This window comes from Hylobates moloch, unplaced genomic scaffold (genome assembly GCF_009828535.3).
Source record: "Hylobates moloch isolate HMO894 unplaced genomic scaffold, HMol_V3 SCAFFOLD_14, whole genome shotgun sequence".
Lineage (NCBI taxonomy): Eukaryota > Metazoa > Chordata > Mammalia > Primates > Hylobatidae > Hylobates > Hylobates moloch.
The window spans coordinates 31,698,232-31,714,648 of NW_026652289.1; the positions used below are offsets into that span (position 1 = coordinate 31,698,232).

At 43.0% G+C, this 16,417-nt stretch overlaps 1 protein-coding gene across 1 annotated transcript; it reads left to right on the forward strand.

Annotated features, from left to right (window-relative positions):
* The first annotated feature begins 216 nt into the window (after nt 1-216).
* SNRPA1 (small nuclear ribonucleoprotein polypeptide A') lies at nt 217-14,604 on the forward strand. Its single transcript, XM_032174809.2, has 9 exons — nt 217-371; nt 2,668-2,815; nt 3,892-3,970; nt 8,274-8,320; nt 8,970-9,072; nt 9,837-9,916; nt 10,329-10,404; nt 11,074-11,167; nt 14,332-14,604. The coding sequence occupies exons 1-9, from the start codon at nt 290-292 to the stop codon at nt 14,388-14,390; spliced, it is 768 nt and encodes a 255-aa protein (XP_032030700.1). The 5' UTR covers nt 217-289; the 3' UTR covers nt 14,391-14,604.
* Nucleotides 14,605-16,417: the final 1,813 nt, after the last annotated feature.

Sequence of the window (16,417 nt, forward strand, 5' to 3'; positions counted from 1 at the left end):
CCTTAACTTTTAAATACCAACGTCTGGAATCAGGGGTCCTCCAGACTCCAAACACACCCCAGGAAAGAACGCAGAACCAGACACATCCCCTGCGCGCGCGCCACGACTTCCGGCAAGAACGACCCCGGAGGCGTGGCTCTTCGATTGCTTCGGCCTGGCGGTCGAGCTGCGCGCGCACTCGGCGGCTGCGATTGGTGCTGCCTGGCGTCGGGGCGCGGGGCACGCTGGGACGTCTCGCTGGCGGGAGGCTACGGGCTTTCCACAGAGCGGGGAAACGGGAGGCTGCAGGATGGTGAAGCTGACGGCGGAGCTGATCGAGCAGGCGGCGCAGTACACCAACGCGGTGCGCGACCGGGAGCTGGACCTCCGGGGTGAGTCCGGGGGCGTGGGCGGCCAGTCCGCAGGCGGCACCGAGCCGCCTTGTTATACGCGCTTTGCCGCGTGCACCGAAGGCCGGAGCTTGGCCCGCGGGCCGGTTGTCTGGGCTCCGACCGGGCTGCGCAGGGAACGCCGGGCCTGATTCTTGCCGTTGTTGCCAAATGAGCATCCCGTTAAGCTGTTGGGAGGCTTCTGTTACCGCCGTGCCTCGACAGGCCCGGGTGACTTCATCACTTCCTGGTGCAGACTCGTGGGGCCCCGTGAGGCCTTGCCTGGGTGTCCGCAGCTGGCTCTGTTTGGGGGCCCGGAAGAGCGGCGCAGTAACGGTTGTAACGCCAGTGCAGGGCGAGTGATGGGTTCCTAATACTTGCCGCCAGATGATATTTTGAGCGTAGATAGGATATGTGTTCATTATTCCTAATATGAGGGAGGAAACGAAGTCCCCGAACAACGCGATCGTTTCCTCCGGTATTTTCTACTTAGTAGCTTTAATTGTCTGGCGTTTCCCCTATATGAAGACGTTTTAAAAATTGAACTGTGTCAGCCAGGCTTGCACTGCCGGGTGCTGTGCGTAAGTTGTGGAAGCGCTCGCCATTTTTCAGATTCCTGTACTATTTCAACTTTAGCAAGACTTGGTAAGATATTGGGAGGGCAGCTAGCTAGTTGGCATTTCAGGAGGCGGCTTTAAAGAGGACGTGATAGAGCAGCTTCTCTGAGGATAAGACCGTGCTGTCGTAGCCTGAGATTTGTTCCCACGGGAACCTATGGCCTGGAAGCAGCATCGCTGCGGGATCTGCTTAGATTTCTTACTGCCCTTTGGGAAATCCCAGTGTTTTGTGTTGCGTTGTGTTGAGATGGAGTCTCGCTCTTTCGCCCCAGCTGGAGTGCAGTGGCGTGATCTCGGCTCACTGCAACCTCCGCCTCCCCGGTTCAAGTGATCCGGTGCCTCAAGCTTCCCAAGTAGTTGGGATTACAGGCGTGAGCCACCGCGCCTGGCTGATTTTTGTATTTTTAGTAGAGACGGGGTTTCGCCATGTTGGTCAGGCTGGTGTCTAATTCCTGACGTCAAGTGATCCTCCTCCGCTGGCCTCCCAGAGTGCTGGGATTACAGACGTGAACCACCGCGCCCGGCCTCCAGTATTTTTATTTTGTTGAAATTAAGTTTCTTAGAGAAAGGTTCAGTTCAAGAGCAACTCACCACTTTTTTTTTTTTTTTTTTTTTTTTTTTTTTGAGACGGAGTTTCGCTCTTGTTGCCCAGGCTGGAGTGCAGTGGCGCAATGTCGGCTCACTGCAACCTCCGCCTCCTGGGTTAAAGCGATTCTCCTGCCCCAACCTCCCGAGTAGCTGGGATTACAGGCATGCGCCACCACGCCCGGCTAATTTTTTGTATTTTTAGTAAAGACATGGTTTCCCCATGTTGGTTAGGCTGGTCTCGAACTCCCGACCTCAGGTGATCAGCCCGCCTTGGTCTCCTGAAGTGCTGGGATTACAGGCTTGAGCCACTGCACCCGGCCCAACTCACCACTTTTGATGATCTTCCATTTCTCTTTATGGAGTACGTGCAGTGTTGAGAATACGTATTTTGATGCAGTACGGGTAGTACAGCTCTGAATTGTGTCCTTTAACTTTGGGTAAGTTCTTTTTTTAGTAGACCTTGCTTCTTCGGAATATTTCTTGTAGTTCCTAACACAATAATTATGCCCAAATTAGACAAATTAACATTTGAGTGTTCACAGATTTATTACTGTATGTAAACCATTGATCTTCAATTCTGAATTAGAGCTGGGGGAGGGGAGGGAGAACTGTCGTGATATGTTGAGGCTCTTCTGATGGGTTCTAAGAATCTGGCCTGTGGAGATGCAAGAGTGGAGAACTGTTGTCACAATGTTTGAACGCTGTTTGGGCACTGAGACTAAGCAGCTCAAAGCGTAAATTCCTGTTGCGCCGATTCCACTTAACTAGCCCAAACGACTTAGAACAGTGTGAGGCACCCTGTAAATGTTCTTATAAATACTAGCTACCTATATCACCCATTATTAATTGTCCTTGTCCTTGTTGTTATCAGATTGTAAGCTTCATGGCACTGGGGACTTGAGACTCGTTCAGCGTTTTCTCTCTAGTATCTTAAACAGCGGCAAGTCATGCGTGACATGACATAGGTGCTAGGTAATACTTCCTAAATAAATCAAAGCCTGGAGTCAGATACTATGAAATACTGCTAATGCTTTAAGGGGCAGCTATTTAGTTATATTAATACCTCTTGTGTGTTTTTTTCCTCCATTTTATAGGGTATAAAATTCCCGTCATTGAAAATCTAGGTGCTACGTTAGACCAGTTTGATGCTATTGATTTTTCTGACAACGAGATCAGGAAACTGGATGGTTTTCCTTTGTTGAGAAGACTGAAAACATTGTTAGTGAACAACAACAGAATATGGTAAGTGTCCATAGGGGAAAGTAATTTTTTCCACCTAGGGTAAATGTTGCAGTGTTCCCTGAAGAAGTTGTAGCACGTGCTACCAGTTAAACCTACATGTTTCTTTTTCTTTTTCTTTTTTTTTTATATTTTTTTTAAAAATATTTTTTCCATAATGGAAGCCACATTCAATACATGTTTTTTCTTAAAATGAGAAATGAACTTCACTTTCCTATAGAGATCCAGAGATGAACCTGGCTTTAGTCTAGTCTTTCACTTTCCTATAGAGATCCAGAGATGAACCTGGCATTAGTCTAGTCTTTAACTTTCCTATAGAGATCTGAAGATGGACCTGGCATTAGTCTAGTCTTACTTGTGCTGTTCAGAAATCATGTATTTTTATTTTCGTGGTAAGTTTCTAATTAAAAACATGTTGCTTTGTATACATTTTGCCTTCTAAAACAATTATTAAAGGGGTCATAGTAAAAGGATATATAAAGGTAACAATTGTACTTTTGACTGAGCGTCTCTGCTGTTTTTTTTTTAACAGCAACTAATTTCTAGACTGTTACTTATTGAAATTGAGATCTTTTTTGACCCTGCCTTCATCAGTTCTGTGTAAACTTTATTGGAAAAAAAGCACTTGGTGTATAGATAATGTCTTTAAAAGTACTGGGTGGTGAGCGGGATTTCCTTCAGATAGAAATATTTCTCATAGGTTACCATTCCCCTATAGTATAGTTGTTGTGTCTTGTACCTGAGCTGGGAATCCAGAATTATTTGTATTTCTGTGCTGCCTGCACAAAAAATCATGAAGTGAGTTAAGTAGTTTGTGCCATCCAGGAGTTGCACCTTTTCTCAGGTTCCACTAGATGGTATGACAGTAGAATTAGCTCCAGGCAGTGTCTAAAATCCCACTTCTGTTGCCGACCCTGTGGCCTCAGAAGTGGGTTCTTCTTTTTGCTTTGTTTCCTCTTTGTCAGGGTGTTGGAAGAAGGATCTGTAAGTATCTCTCTGAGATCCTCTGAGCAAGGAGGTAGATAAAATTGTTAGCTTATTTAATTTTCACTTTTACTGAGACTCTATTTTTATCTTAGCCGTATAGGTGAGGGACTTGATCAGGCTCTGCCGTGTCTGACAGAACTCATTCTCACCAATAATAGTCTCGTGGAACTGGTAAGTTGCACAGAAGGTAAATGTATTTGGTGGGTGGGGTTAAAGGTACTATGTGCTTCCTACAGAAAATTTACAAAATCTAGAAAATCTCATAGAAAATGATCTCAGTATCCTCTTGTCTTTTTCTTAATTCAGGATCTGGGCCTTTTGGGTTCTGCAGCTGTATACTGCAAATATTTTCCTACTCTTACTTGCCTTTTGACTTAGGATGTCTTGTTAGAGAAGTTCCTAATTTAGGTGCAGTCCAATGTATCAATCTTTTTCTTTATTGTAGCCCTTTTGATGTTTAAATTTCCCCCATTCCAGGGTTATAAACTCCTATGTTGTTTTCTAGAATTGCAGTGTTCAATATAGTACCAGTACCTACAGGTGGCTACTCATAATTGAGATGTGCTAGAACTATAAAATGCACACTGGATTTCAAAGACTTAAGTGCAAAAAAAAAAGGAAACTCAGTAATTTTTTTATATCGATGTTGAAATGATAATGTTTTGGATAATAGGTTAAATGGCATATTATTGAAATTAGTTTCACCTGTTTATTTTAACATGGCTACTAGAAAATTTTAGATTACATATCTGATGTGCATTAAATCTTGCTGAACAGTTCTAGTCTAGAAACCTTGTTTTACTCTTCACATGAGGTGAACAATCCACTTGGAACTGTTTTTATGCTTTTTAAATTTCTGCTCTGTGTATCCAATTTTTAACAGAATTGAGATCCTGTATATTGTTTTGTAACCTAAATTCTTCACTTAAACACTGGATGCTTGAATTTACATTGTAGGCCAGGTGCCGTAGCTCATGCCTGTAATCCAAGCACTTTGGGAGGCCAAGGTGGGAGGATCACTTGAGCCCAGGAGTTCTGGACCAGCCTGGGCAACATAGTGAGACCTCGTCTCTCTCTATAAGTAATTTTTTTTAAAAAGGCCGGGTGCAGTGGCTCATGCCTGTAATCTCAGCACTTTGGGAGGCCGAGGCGGGCGGATCATGAGGTCAGGAGTTCAAGACCAGCCTGGGCAATATGGTGAAACCCCATCTCTACTAAAAATACAAAAATTAGCCAGGCATGGTGGTGGGTGCCTGTAATCCCAGCGTCTCGGGAAGCTGAGACAGGAGAATTGCTTGAACCCAGGAGGCAGAGGTTGCAATGAGCCGAGATCGTGCCACTGCACTCCAGCCTGGGCAAAGAACGAGACTCCGTCTCAAAAAAAAAAAAAAAAGGCCAGATGTGGTAGCGTGCATCTGTGGTCTCAGGTATTCCAGAGGCTGAAGTGGGAGGATCGCTTGAGCCCTAGCCATCAATCGAGGCTGCAGTGAGACATGATCATGCCTCTGTACTCCAGTTTGGGCAATAGTGCAAGACCTCATCTCAAAAAAAAAAAAAAAAGAAAAAAAATCGTATAACTGAATTTTGTGACCTAACCTTCCTCCCGTATTTTCCTGATTGTTGAGAATGAACTGTGTTCCTTTCCTTGTGGACAAGGTCCATAGCATCCTTCAGATTCTCAAGGAGATGCTTGACTACAAACATCAGAAGGCACTGGTCCATGGCCATGTCCCTTCTGAAGTGTGTGAAGTATTCAACCCGAAATACATATTTATAGGCAATGTGTCTCATGATAGGTGCTGTTAGAGAAATAATAGTTGTATTTTATTAAAGCTCTTTCCAAAAATGAAGACTGTTGGGCTTATCAGTTACTGAGAGAGGTGTGTTAGAGTCTCACAGCATGGTAGTGGATTTGACTGTCCCTGAAGTTCTGTCGATTTTAGTTTTGTATATTTTGAAGTTGCCTTATTTGATACATACAAATTTTAAATTATTCATATCTTTCTGGTGAATGGAACCTTTTTATTATGTTGTGACCCTCGATCTCTATTAATGCTGTTTACCTTGAGGTTTCTTTTACCTCAAGGTAATCTTTGTTTTGGTTGGTTATATGCATGATAAATCTTTTTCCATCCAAAATTTACTTTCAGCTTTTCTGTACCTCTTGTGTTTTAGATTTATCTCTTGAAAACTGTATGGTTGGAATTTTTTTTTTTTTCTTTTTCTTTTTTTTTTTTTTTTGAGGCGGAGTGGCTGGAGCGCAGTGGCGAGATCTCGGCTCACTGCAACCTCTGCCTCCCGGGTTCAAGTGATTCTCCTGCTGCCTCAGCCTGCCGAGTAGCTGGGATTACAGGTGGGCGCTATCACATCTGGCTAATTTTTGTATTTTTTTTTTTAGTAGAGACGGAGTTTCACCATGTTGGTCAGGCTGGTCTCAAACTCCCGACCTTGTGATCCACCCACCTTAGCCTCCCAAAGTGCTGGGATTATAGGCGTGAGCCACCGCGCCCGGCTCTGGTTGGAATTTTTTACAATCCAGTCTGAAAGCTCTTTTAAGTGAATTACTTATATTTAGTCTGTTTACGTTTATTGTAATTACTAGTGTGTTCCAGTTGGTCTTCTCTCTGTTCTGGGGCTTTGTTTGTCCCACCAATTCTTTAATCCTTTTTCTCTCCTTTATTGTACATGCTCTCCTTCTGTCATTCCATTTTTCCTTCTAATGGTTTAGAAATTACTTACTCTCTTTCAGTCTTGAGTTAGCATCCTAGGAATTAAAACACACATATTTATAAAAGTTTAAAATTAAATGTTAAGATCACTGTACCATGACCTTCAACATTTAATTTTAAACTTTGACACCTTTACCCTCCTAAACAATACAGTACAGTGACCTTCAACATTTCAGCACTCTTCAGCTTGTTACATATTTATTCTTTTTTGAAACCCATCACTACATCACCATTATGTTTTACACTGTGTATGTAACAAATGTTACCACTTTGTTCTTTATTCCTTTTTGGATCATCTTCAGTGGGGGTAAAACCGTATCAAGCTCTAGAGCTCCCTCTGGTGGTTTTTGTGACATATTTGAAGACGGCAGCTTGCTTTTTGAGAATTTCTGGCTCTGCTCTCCCTGTTTTTATCTGTACTTTTTTTCTCCTTGTGCCTCTTGCGCACACACACCCCTTCTCCACCATCTACCCAATTTGCGTCTGTTCCAGCAGTTTCTCTTCAGGGCAGGGCCGTGTTGGGACATGATATCTGTTAAGAGTGAGGGCCCAAATTGCTCTTGCCCCTGCAGCCCTTATCACAGACCCCTGTAGTCATTATTGGAACATGCTGGTCTTGGGCCTGCTTTTCTGTCACTGGCGTTCTCCAGTTTGTCAGATGGCTCCTCACCTCCCCTCTGCTTCTTCCTATACAAAGGCCGTCACCCTGCAAGCCTTGTTGCTCTCAAAATGGGTTGTCTCTACTTGTTCCTATTTTAGAGTTGTTGGAGAATGTCTTGCCATCTAGCTTAGTTGTAGCTGTTGACCATAGATTTTTGGTTTTTTGCTATCCTTATTGCACTATGTTTTATGGAACAATTGGAGAAGATTAAAAAATCACCCTGCCAACCGGGCGTGGTGGCTCACGCCTGTAATCCCAGCTCTTTGGGAGGCCAAGGTGGGCGGATCACGAGGTCAGGAGATCAAGACCATCCTGGCTAATACGGTGAAACCCCATCTCTACTAAAAATACAAAAAAAAAAAATTAGCCGGGCGTGGTGGCAGGCACCTGTAGTCGCAGCTACTCGAGAGGCTGAGGTAGGAGATTGGTGTGAATCCGGGAGGCGGAGCTTGTGGTGAGCCGAGATCGCGCCACTGCACTCCAGCCTGGGCAACAATGTGAGACTCCATCTCAAAAAAAAAAAAAAAAAAAAAAATCACCCTGCCTTCTTTCCATTAATTCAGTCATTTTTAAACTATACTATTCCTTGTCCTTGCAAATTTTATTTAAAGAGATTCGCAGGGGCAGCTAGGATAAATGTACCTTCTTTCAAAAGACAGTATGCATTTGTCGTTCTTAGACACTGAAGCTGGCGCTAGCAGGAAAGCCCACCTTACACCAAGATTCTTGTTTGCAGTTCCCAGTGTGAATAGGTTGCTCCAGAGTCCTATCGGCTTTGCCATTGTTTTCTTTTCCAAATCATTGCTCAGCAGCCACTTTGAGATTCCTGTAGGAAAGCAATTTTTTATCTCCTGCTATTGAGACAGAAGCTGTTAATGCCAAGATTTTAAGTTTAAGAAGCTCAAATGTATTCACCAGTAGAAATTATTTAAACATTTGTGATGTGCTAGTATTGGGCTTGGTGCTAGAGAGTAAAAATTAAGTAAATAATTAAAAGACAACTTGCTTCAAAAGCACTGTCCATTTCAGAATCTCAAAATAGCATGTGGTATTCGTGTTCTTACCTGTGGCTGTTACTTTGCAGGGTGATCTGGACCCTCTGGCATCTCTCAAATCGCTGACTTACCTAAGGTATGGGAATTACATATTGTGACAAAATGAATGAAGCCCTTTGAAATAACATTACTTTTACCAGCCTTGACCTTAATGTAATCAGTTAATTAAAAAATGTGGCACATACGCACCATGGAATACTATGCAGCCATAGAAAAGGATGAGTTCATGTCCTTTGTAGGGACATGGATGAAGCTGGAAACCATCATTCTCGGCAAACTATCGCAAGGACAAAAAACCAAACACCGCATGTTCTCACACATACGCGAGAATTGAACAATGAGAACACTTGGACACAGGAAGGGGAACATCACACACCGGGGCCTGTTGTGGGGTGGGGGGAGGGGGGAGGGAAAGCATTAGGAGATATACCTAATGTAAATGACAAGTTAATGGGTGCAGCACACCAACATGGCACATGTATGCATATGTAACAAACCTGCAAGTTGTGCACATGTACCCTAGAACTTAAAGTATAATTTAAAAAAAAAAGTGCCTTTTACAAAGAAAGATTGAATATATTTCCTTAATGTTAAATTGTTACAATGTTGAAATGTGAAGAATGTGAATGTTCCGTTGATTTATAGGTTCCTTAGACTATTCAAACAGACCTCTTGAGTGCTGTGCCATGAACAAGTTTGCCATTGTGTTATTCCTTTTCTTGTAGTATCCTAAGAAATCCGGTAACCAATAAGAAGCATTACAGACTGTATGTGATTTATAAAGTTCCGCAAGTCAGAGTACTGGATTTCCAGAAAGTGAAACTAAAAGTAAGTAGTAATCTGGTGCTTATGAGTCATTATAGAGTTGTGTGTTTTTCTTTATATTTTTATTACTGATTATTAAAATTGTCTAAATGAGTAAATTTTACCATTAGTTTGTAATAAAAGTGGGAGGGAAAATGTTACATCAAATTTTTTTCTAATAGCAGAGTTTATGATAGAACTTTTAAGTTGAAGCTCTTTTATGTAATGCTGGCTATTCCAAAGTTTGCAAAATGTTGAGGCCACGGTGAACATTCTTTTTTTTTTTTTTTTTGAGACGGAGTCTCGCTCTGTCGCCCAGGCTGGAGTGCAGTGGCGCAATCTCGGCTCACTGCAAGCTCCGCCTCCCGGGTTCACGCCATTCTCCTGCCTCAGCCTCTCTGAGTAGCTGGGACACGGTGAACATTCTTAACAGTGGATTGTTTGCTTAGATACATTCCCAGTGGAGAACTTAATGTAACCCACTTTTGTGCAGCTCTGTTTGTTAGAATGATTTTTCCCTTTATTAGGAATTCATTATTTTATTATTCATTTATTGCCTTCTTAGTTCCCTGGGATCCCCTCCTTGGAACTAGGAGGGTGAACTTTCTTCAGGGAGTTTTACCAAAGAAAGAAGACCACTGTGTCTTCTTTTAATTTGAAATTGCTTTTTGGTATTTTCACCAGCCCGCAGTATTGTAGGAGAGTTGGCTTCCATGTCTTCTGAGGAATGCATCTAAATGCATGTGGTATTCCTATTTCCATTAACTCTGTGTGTGGTGTCGCTGTAGGAGCGTCAGGAAGCAGAGAAAATGTTCAAGGGCAAACGGGGTGCACAGCTTGCAAAGGATATTGCCAGGAGAAGCAAAACGTAAGACACGGACATCCAACTTAACTCTACTTCACCTTCAGAAACATGATCTGATCTGTCTGGCAGTTCGTCTCCTGCAAAATTAACCAAAAACTCTGACATCTTAATGTGGTATTAAATTTGAGTGCTTATAGTCCATGTACATCAATGGTCCATACATCACAAGAAATTTCTACCAGCTTAGCAGAGCAAATATTTCAGTAGTCCGTCTTCATGTGATACCATGTACCTCCTATTTTCTATATAGGAAGATGAACTGGATGGTGTTTCTGAAGGAGAGAGTTCTTGTATCAGTTTGTTAACAAAGATAAGATACTACACTGGTTGAATTACTTTCAAAAGCTTTTGAAAGTAAAAGAGAAGCAACTTCTGTTGGTCTAGGTTTAACAGTTATGTTCTTCCCCCTCTTAAGTTTTAATCCAGGTGCTGGTTTGCCAACTGACAAAAAGAAAGGTGGGCCATCTCCAGGGGATGTAGAAGCAATCAAGGTAATCATGTGTTAGGATTCTTGGACTGGAACGAGCTAAGATGGGTTCAGAACACAATGCTGATAATAAACATGTTCTGAACATTGCAGATTTCATTTTCCCACAGTTATTAGCATACAGCAATATTTCTGTTTAAGGAAAAACTAGCATAAAGTTATTATTTGATCAGACTTGAAATTACACAAGCTAATTAATGTGGAGGCAGCTTTGTCTTTCTCATTTTCCAGGGTGCATTTATCACTTTGAACAGTTACTTACCTTGGTATGCTGTCTCAGTGTTTGCCTTAATTTTTACTTTCAAATATTTGCTGTCTGGCAAATCCTTTTGACTGATCACTAGGGACCCTAGTTTTATAATATTGCCTCCTTAAATTATTCAGTAACATAATTCCAAATAGTTACTTCACTTAGCTGCAGTTTTAGAACATGTGGAGTGATTATTTACTTTATAAGAAGGCCTGCATCTCTTCACCAATTTTAGAAATTTGTGGTTTGGCTTCTAGTTTTATTTTTGTGGGCCAATAACATTCTTCCTCCAACACCAAAGTGTTTAATATTCCAGATGGAGAAGTTGCTGTGAATTTCTGTAGGTGATTGATACTTAGTTTTCTGGGTAGCTGATACTTGGTTGAAGTTAATCATCCATCTCCATTGCCCTCTGTCCTCCAGAATGCTATAGCAAATGCTTCAACTCTGGCTGAAGTGGAGAGGCTGAAGGGGTTGCTGCAGTCTGGTCAGATCCCTGGCAGAGAACGCAGATCGGGTGAGCAAATGGTGTTCTTTGTACGTTCAAATTAATGTTACACTCAAAGTGTAACTCTCATAACCATTTAGATGCTGTGTCTCCGGAATGCCAGAATAGTGCCTCCTTACATCAAATCTAATATATGAAATCTCTTTAAATGCTCTTTGAAGATAAAGTATTTGATGGGCTGGGTGCGGTGGCTCACGCCTGTAATCCCAGCACTTTGGGAGGCTGAGGCAGGCGGATCACCTGAGGTCAGGAGTTCGAGACCAGCCTGACCAACATGGAGAAACCCCATCTCTACTAAAAATATAAAATTAGCCGGGGATGGTGCTGCATGCCTGTAATCCCAACTACTCGGGAGGCTGAGGCAGGAGAATAGCTTGAACCCGGGAGGTGGAGGTTGTGGTGAGCCAAGATCGCACCATTGCACTCCAGCCTGGGCAACGAGCGAAACTGCAGCTCAAAAAAAAAAAAAAAGTATTTCATGAAGAAAGTTAAGTCACAGCACTGTGGGGGGTTTTATGTAAAAGTTGAAGCTAGCATTACTTCAGCCATGGAGTGAACTGAACACTAGAGATAGCCATGTGGACTTTTCCCTATATATATTTGTGTGTGTGCATAATAGCTCAGTAGTTAGGAACACAGGCTCTAGAGCCAAGCAGTCCGAGGCCCAAATCTTAGCTTCACCAGCTCTGCCTTTGGACGAGTTTCTTCAAGTCTTTCCTCGTCTTTAAATCTGAGATTATAATAGTACCAAACCTCAAAAGGTTGCCGAGAGGCTAAGAGACTGAACTTAGCACAAGGCTCAACATTAGCGAGTTTTTGATAAGTGGTAACTGTTCTAACATTTGAATGCCTACTTTATGCTAGGCAGCATGTGGGGCACTAGGGATATAAAATTAAAAAAATACTGAAATACAAGTTTTGATATGATTGTAACTGGGGACTGCCACTTAGACTGCTATCTTGGGGAAAGTTTCCTAGGGAAATAATGTTTGAGCTGGGAGCTAAAAATGAAAAAGACATTTTTTTTTTTTCTTTTTGAGACGGAGTTTCACTCTTTTTGCCCAGGCTGGAGTACAGTGGTGCGATCTTGGCTCACGCCAACCTCCGCCTCCCAGGTTCCAGCAATTCTCCTGCCTCAGCCTCCCAAGTAGCTGGGATTACAGGCGCTTGCTACCGTGCTTGGATAATTAATTTTTAGTAGAGACAGGGTTGCACCATGTTGGCCAGGATCGTCTCGATCTCTTGACCCCGTGATCCGCCTGCCTCGTCCTCCCAAAGTGCTGGGATTACGGCGTGAGCCCCGCGCCCGGCCAAGAAGAAATTTTTTAAGACCAGGAATTCTCTGTGGTTTGTGGGCCTCTGGGAGTCTGTAAGGTGAAGACTGGCTTTGTTGTTGTTGTTTCGTGACGGAGTCTCGCTCTCACCCAGGCTGGAGTGCAGTGGTGCAATCTCACCTCACTGCAAGCTCCACCTCCTGAGTTCACGCCATTCTCCTGCCCCAGCCTCCCGAGTAGCCGGGACTACAGGCGCCCGCCACCATGCTTGACTAATTCTTTGTATTTTTTTACTAGAGACAGAGTTTCTACTAAAAACACATGTTAGCCAGAATGGTCTCGATCTCCTGACCTCATGATCCACCCGCCTTGGCCTCCCAAAGTGCTGGGATTACAGGCGTGAGCCACTGTGCCTGGCCGAAGACTGTTTTTCTCTAGTAACACCAAGGTGTTACTTGCTTTTGTATGAACATTTGCACTGATGGAGCAATAGTGGGTAGAACTGCAGGTGCCTCAGTAGGAGTCAAGGTAGCAGCCTAAATAATAGTTGTTATGTTCTTCCCTGCTCTGCACTCCCGGTAGAGTGCAGACTAGTTTCACTTAAGAGTGTCCTGGATGCAGCAGTAAAGATAATTAAATATCACTCCTCGAGCACACGTCTCTTTGATATTCTGGGTGACAGAAAGTGGGTGCACATGTCTGCATTCTTGAGTTAGGTGGTTATCTCCACGCACTGGTGCAGTTGTTTCAGTTGAGAGGCAGCTACCTGTCTTCTCAAACATGATGAACTGAGCCTGTCACTTCAGGGAAAACAATTGAAAATTCAAGGTTTGAAGCAAAAATTAAAATTTAGAAAACTTGTATCCACTGCCGTAACCTGCCAGCTTCCCAGTACTTTAAGACTTTTCTGGGGAACTCAATAGTAATGTTATGTGCACGCGAATTAACGGGTGTGACATTTGTGATGTTGTGTAATTACACGGCTCAACGTTTGGAAGATCTGCAAAAGTCGGTGAACCACAGTTTTCCAAATGATACAAAATCATGTACGGGTAAAAGATTTGTTCAAAGTACAAGGTAAACCAAGTAAGAGTATGAAAAGTTCATTGATAAGGTTTCAGACTTTTACACTGCCATCTAACCTTGAGGAAGCTACCATTTGTCAAGTTTCAGCATAGTATCTAGAAACAGCATCCATCATTATCTGCACAGGCTGTTAAAATCTTACTTTTTCCAACTATATGCCTGTGTGGCCAGATTTTCTTCATGCCCGTCAATCAAAATACCATATTGCAACGGATGGAATGATGAAACCAATACAATAATTCAGCTGACTGATGTTAAGTCAGACATTAAGTCAACAATTACAATTGTTTCCCAAACAATTGAAGGAGTTACAACTTTTTTTTCCCCTGGAATACATTGAGCAAAATATCTGCCATAAATTGTTAAACAAATGTAACATTTTTTGGTAGTTGTTGCCATATTTCCCTAATTTAGAGACAATAAAGTCATTGAACTGTTGCCAGTATCTGGCATGTAGTAGGTACCCAAATGTTTTTGAGTATTTCCGGTTTCTTTGCCTATGGTAGTGCCATGAAAAGCACGAGTATAGGCTTTACCTTCACCAAAAATGAATTATTATCAACTACAGTGGGAGGCAGCAATTCTGAAACCTTTGTGACCCTTTTCCTTTGAAATTGACCATCCCTTCCAGTACCTGCCAAAGACAGACTAGGCTGTCCCTGGACGATAAGCTCCTCAAAGGCAGGGGCTGCTTTTGCTCTTTTTGTACCTACTTCAGTGCCTAACAAACAGCGGCCACAGAATGAACACTCGCATGCTAAGGGAATGGATTCTCTAAAACTGATGCTACTTTTGCTTTGGTGTTTTCTTTAGGGCCCACTGATGATGGTGAAGAAGAGATGGAAGAAGACACGGTCACAAACGGGTCATGAGCAGTGGGGCAGGTGCATAATAATAGGCCCTCTTGGAACAAGTCTTGCTTTTCCAACATGGCATAATAGCCTTGTTGGTGTTAGCAAAGTGGAATCTGTCAGCATTGTTGAAATGCTTAAGACTGCTGCTGATAATTTTGTAATATAAGTTTTGAAATCTAAATGTCAATTTTCTACAAATTATAAAAATAAACTCCACTCACTGTGCTACCAAGTTGTGTGTCATCGTGGTGCATTTGCAGTGAGGTCTGAGGACATGTTTAAATCGGAAATGCAGGAGGGCAGCGTTTTCTCGGTAGCCTTCCTGGGCTGGATGAGAGTCTGGCTCCTGCAGTGTCATGACACATGCCAGGGAGGCCACCTTTTCTACTCCCACATAGCCTTTCTGTTAATGCAGACTTACCTGTCGCTCCAGCTTCTGATATGACAACTGAAATGATTCCATTTTTGAAATTGATGGGTGTGTCCCACCAAACCTGGCTATGTTTTTTGTTCCCCCCCGCCAGGCTGGTCTCCAACTCTGGCTTCAAGTGATCCTCCCACCTTGGCCTCCCAAGGGAGTACAGGCCTGAGCCACCATACCCAGCCTTTAGTTCTATATATGTACATAGTTAACATAAAGGTCATATGGAGAGTCTACAAGAACATTTGTGGTTGAAAGGGGCGTAAGTTATTCATATTTGAAGAACACTACTGTTTGCCATCTCTCTGATCTCCCTTAGCCACGACAGTCTTAATCCCATCTTGTTGCATATACTTTTGTGAAAACCTTGGCACTTTATCAGTTAGCTCTTGCTGCAATAATGCTGTATAACAATCCACCCGACAACTCAGGGTTTTGTTTATTTTTTTTCTGAGACAGAATCTTGCTCTGTTGCCCAGGCTGGAGTGCAGTGGTGCCATCTCGGCTCACTGCAAGCTCCGCCTCCTGGGTTCACGCCATTCTCCTACGTCAGCCTCCCGAGTAGCTGGGACTACAGGTGCCCGCCACCACGCCCGGATAATTTTCTGTATTTTTAGTAGAGACGGGATTTCACCGTGTTAGCCAGGATGGTCTCGATCTCCTGACCTTGTGATCCGCCCACCTTGGCCGCCCAAAGTGCTGGGATTACAGGTGTGAGTCACTGCACCTGGCCAAACTCAGGGGTTTTAATCAACAACACTACTCTATAGTTGGCTCTGCGTATCACTGTAGGTCTGGATTAACTGGGGTGGCTTGGTTTCTCTACAGGTCTCAGATGAGCCAGCTCACCCAGCAAAGGCACAGGAAGTAAACACTAGGAGCTTCTTTTTTTTTTTAATATATGCTTTTATTTTTCCGTGATTACAAACACAACTGAATATCAAATGCACAAAGTAAGAATTATACGGGGAAAAAAAATCAGATACGTTCATATATATATCACCTTTTCAAGGCTATTTCCATCCAGAATAACCTTGGTTTGCCAGGGCCAATAGAAAGAAGTCACAAAATCGCCTTTAGTCAAATCTGTGTGTTTGCTTTCTTCTATAATTCCAATACCTCCACCATCAACGACTTGAGATAGCTGCCAAGGTGTTATATAATCAGTGCCAGTGTCTTCATTCATTCTACAATGAAGGCTGTCACTTCACACTTGGAAGGTTGCACAGCCGCCAGGCAGAGGCGCTCCTCACTTCCCAGACGGGGCGGCCAGGCAGAGGCGCTACTAGGAGCTTCTTAAGGCCTACCTACACTCAAAACTGACACACTTATTTCTGCCCAATTACTGTTAACCAAAGCAAGCCACCTCGCCAAGTACACAGTCAAAGGATGATGGGGAGATATACTCCTTTCACCTTGCCATAGCAAGGATATGGCTGTGAGAAGGAATGACAAATCAGGGCCACTCATTTAGCCTAGGCCAATCATTTAGCCTACAACAGTCAGTGACAGGTGGCAGCCCTGGTTACTGTCCACCTTTGTCCTCTTTTTGCAAATAATACCTGAGCAATTACATTGAGCAAAGTGTTTGCTGAAATACCTTTCCAGTTGTAGACAGCCAAGC

What these genes read in the sequence shown, in the direction of transcription:
- SNRPA1 (XM_032174809.2), top strand. Translation starts at nt 290, where the DNA reads ATGGTGAAGCTGACGGCGGAGCTGATCGAGCAGGCGGCGCAGTACACC. An exon ending in ATAATAGTCTCGTGGAACTG is followed by an intron (nt 3,971 to 8,273) that starts GTAAGTTGCACA and finishes GTTACTTTGCAG; the next exon opens with GGTGATCTGGACCCTCTGGC. An exon ending in AAATCGCTGACTTACCTAAG is followed by an intron (nt 8,321 to 8,969) that starts GTATGGGAATTA and finishes CTTTTCTTGTAG; the next exon opens with TATCCTAAGAAATCCGGTAA.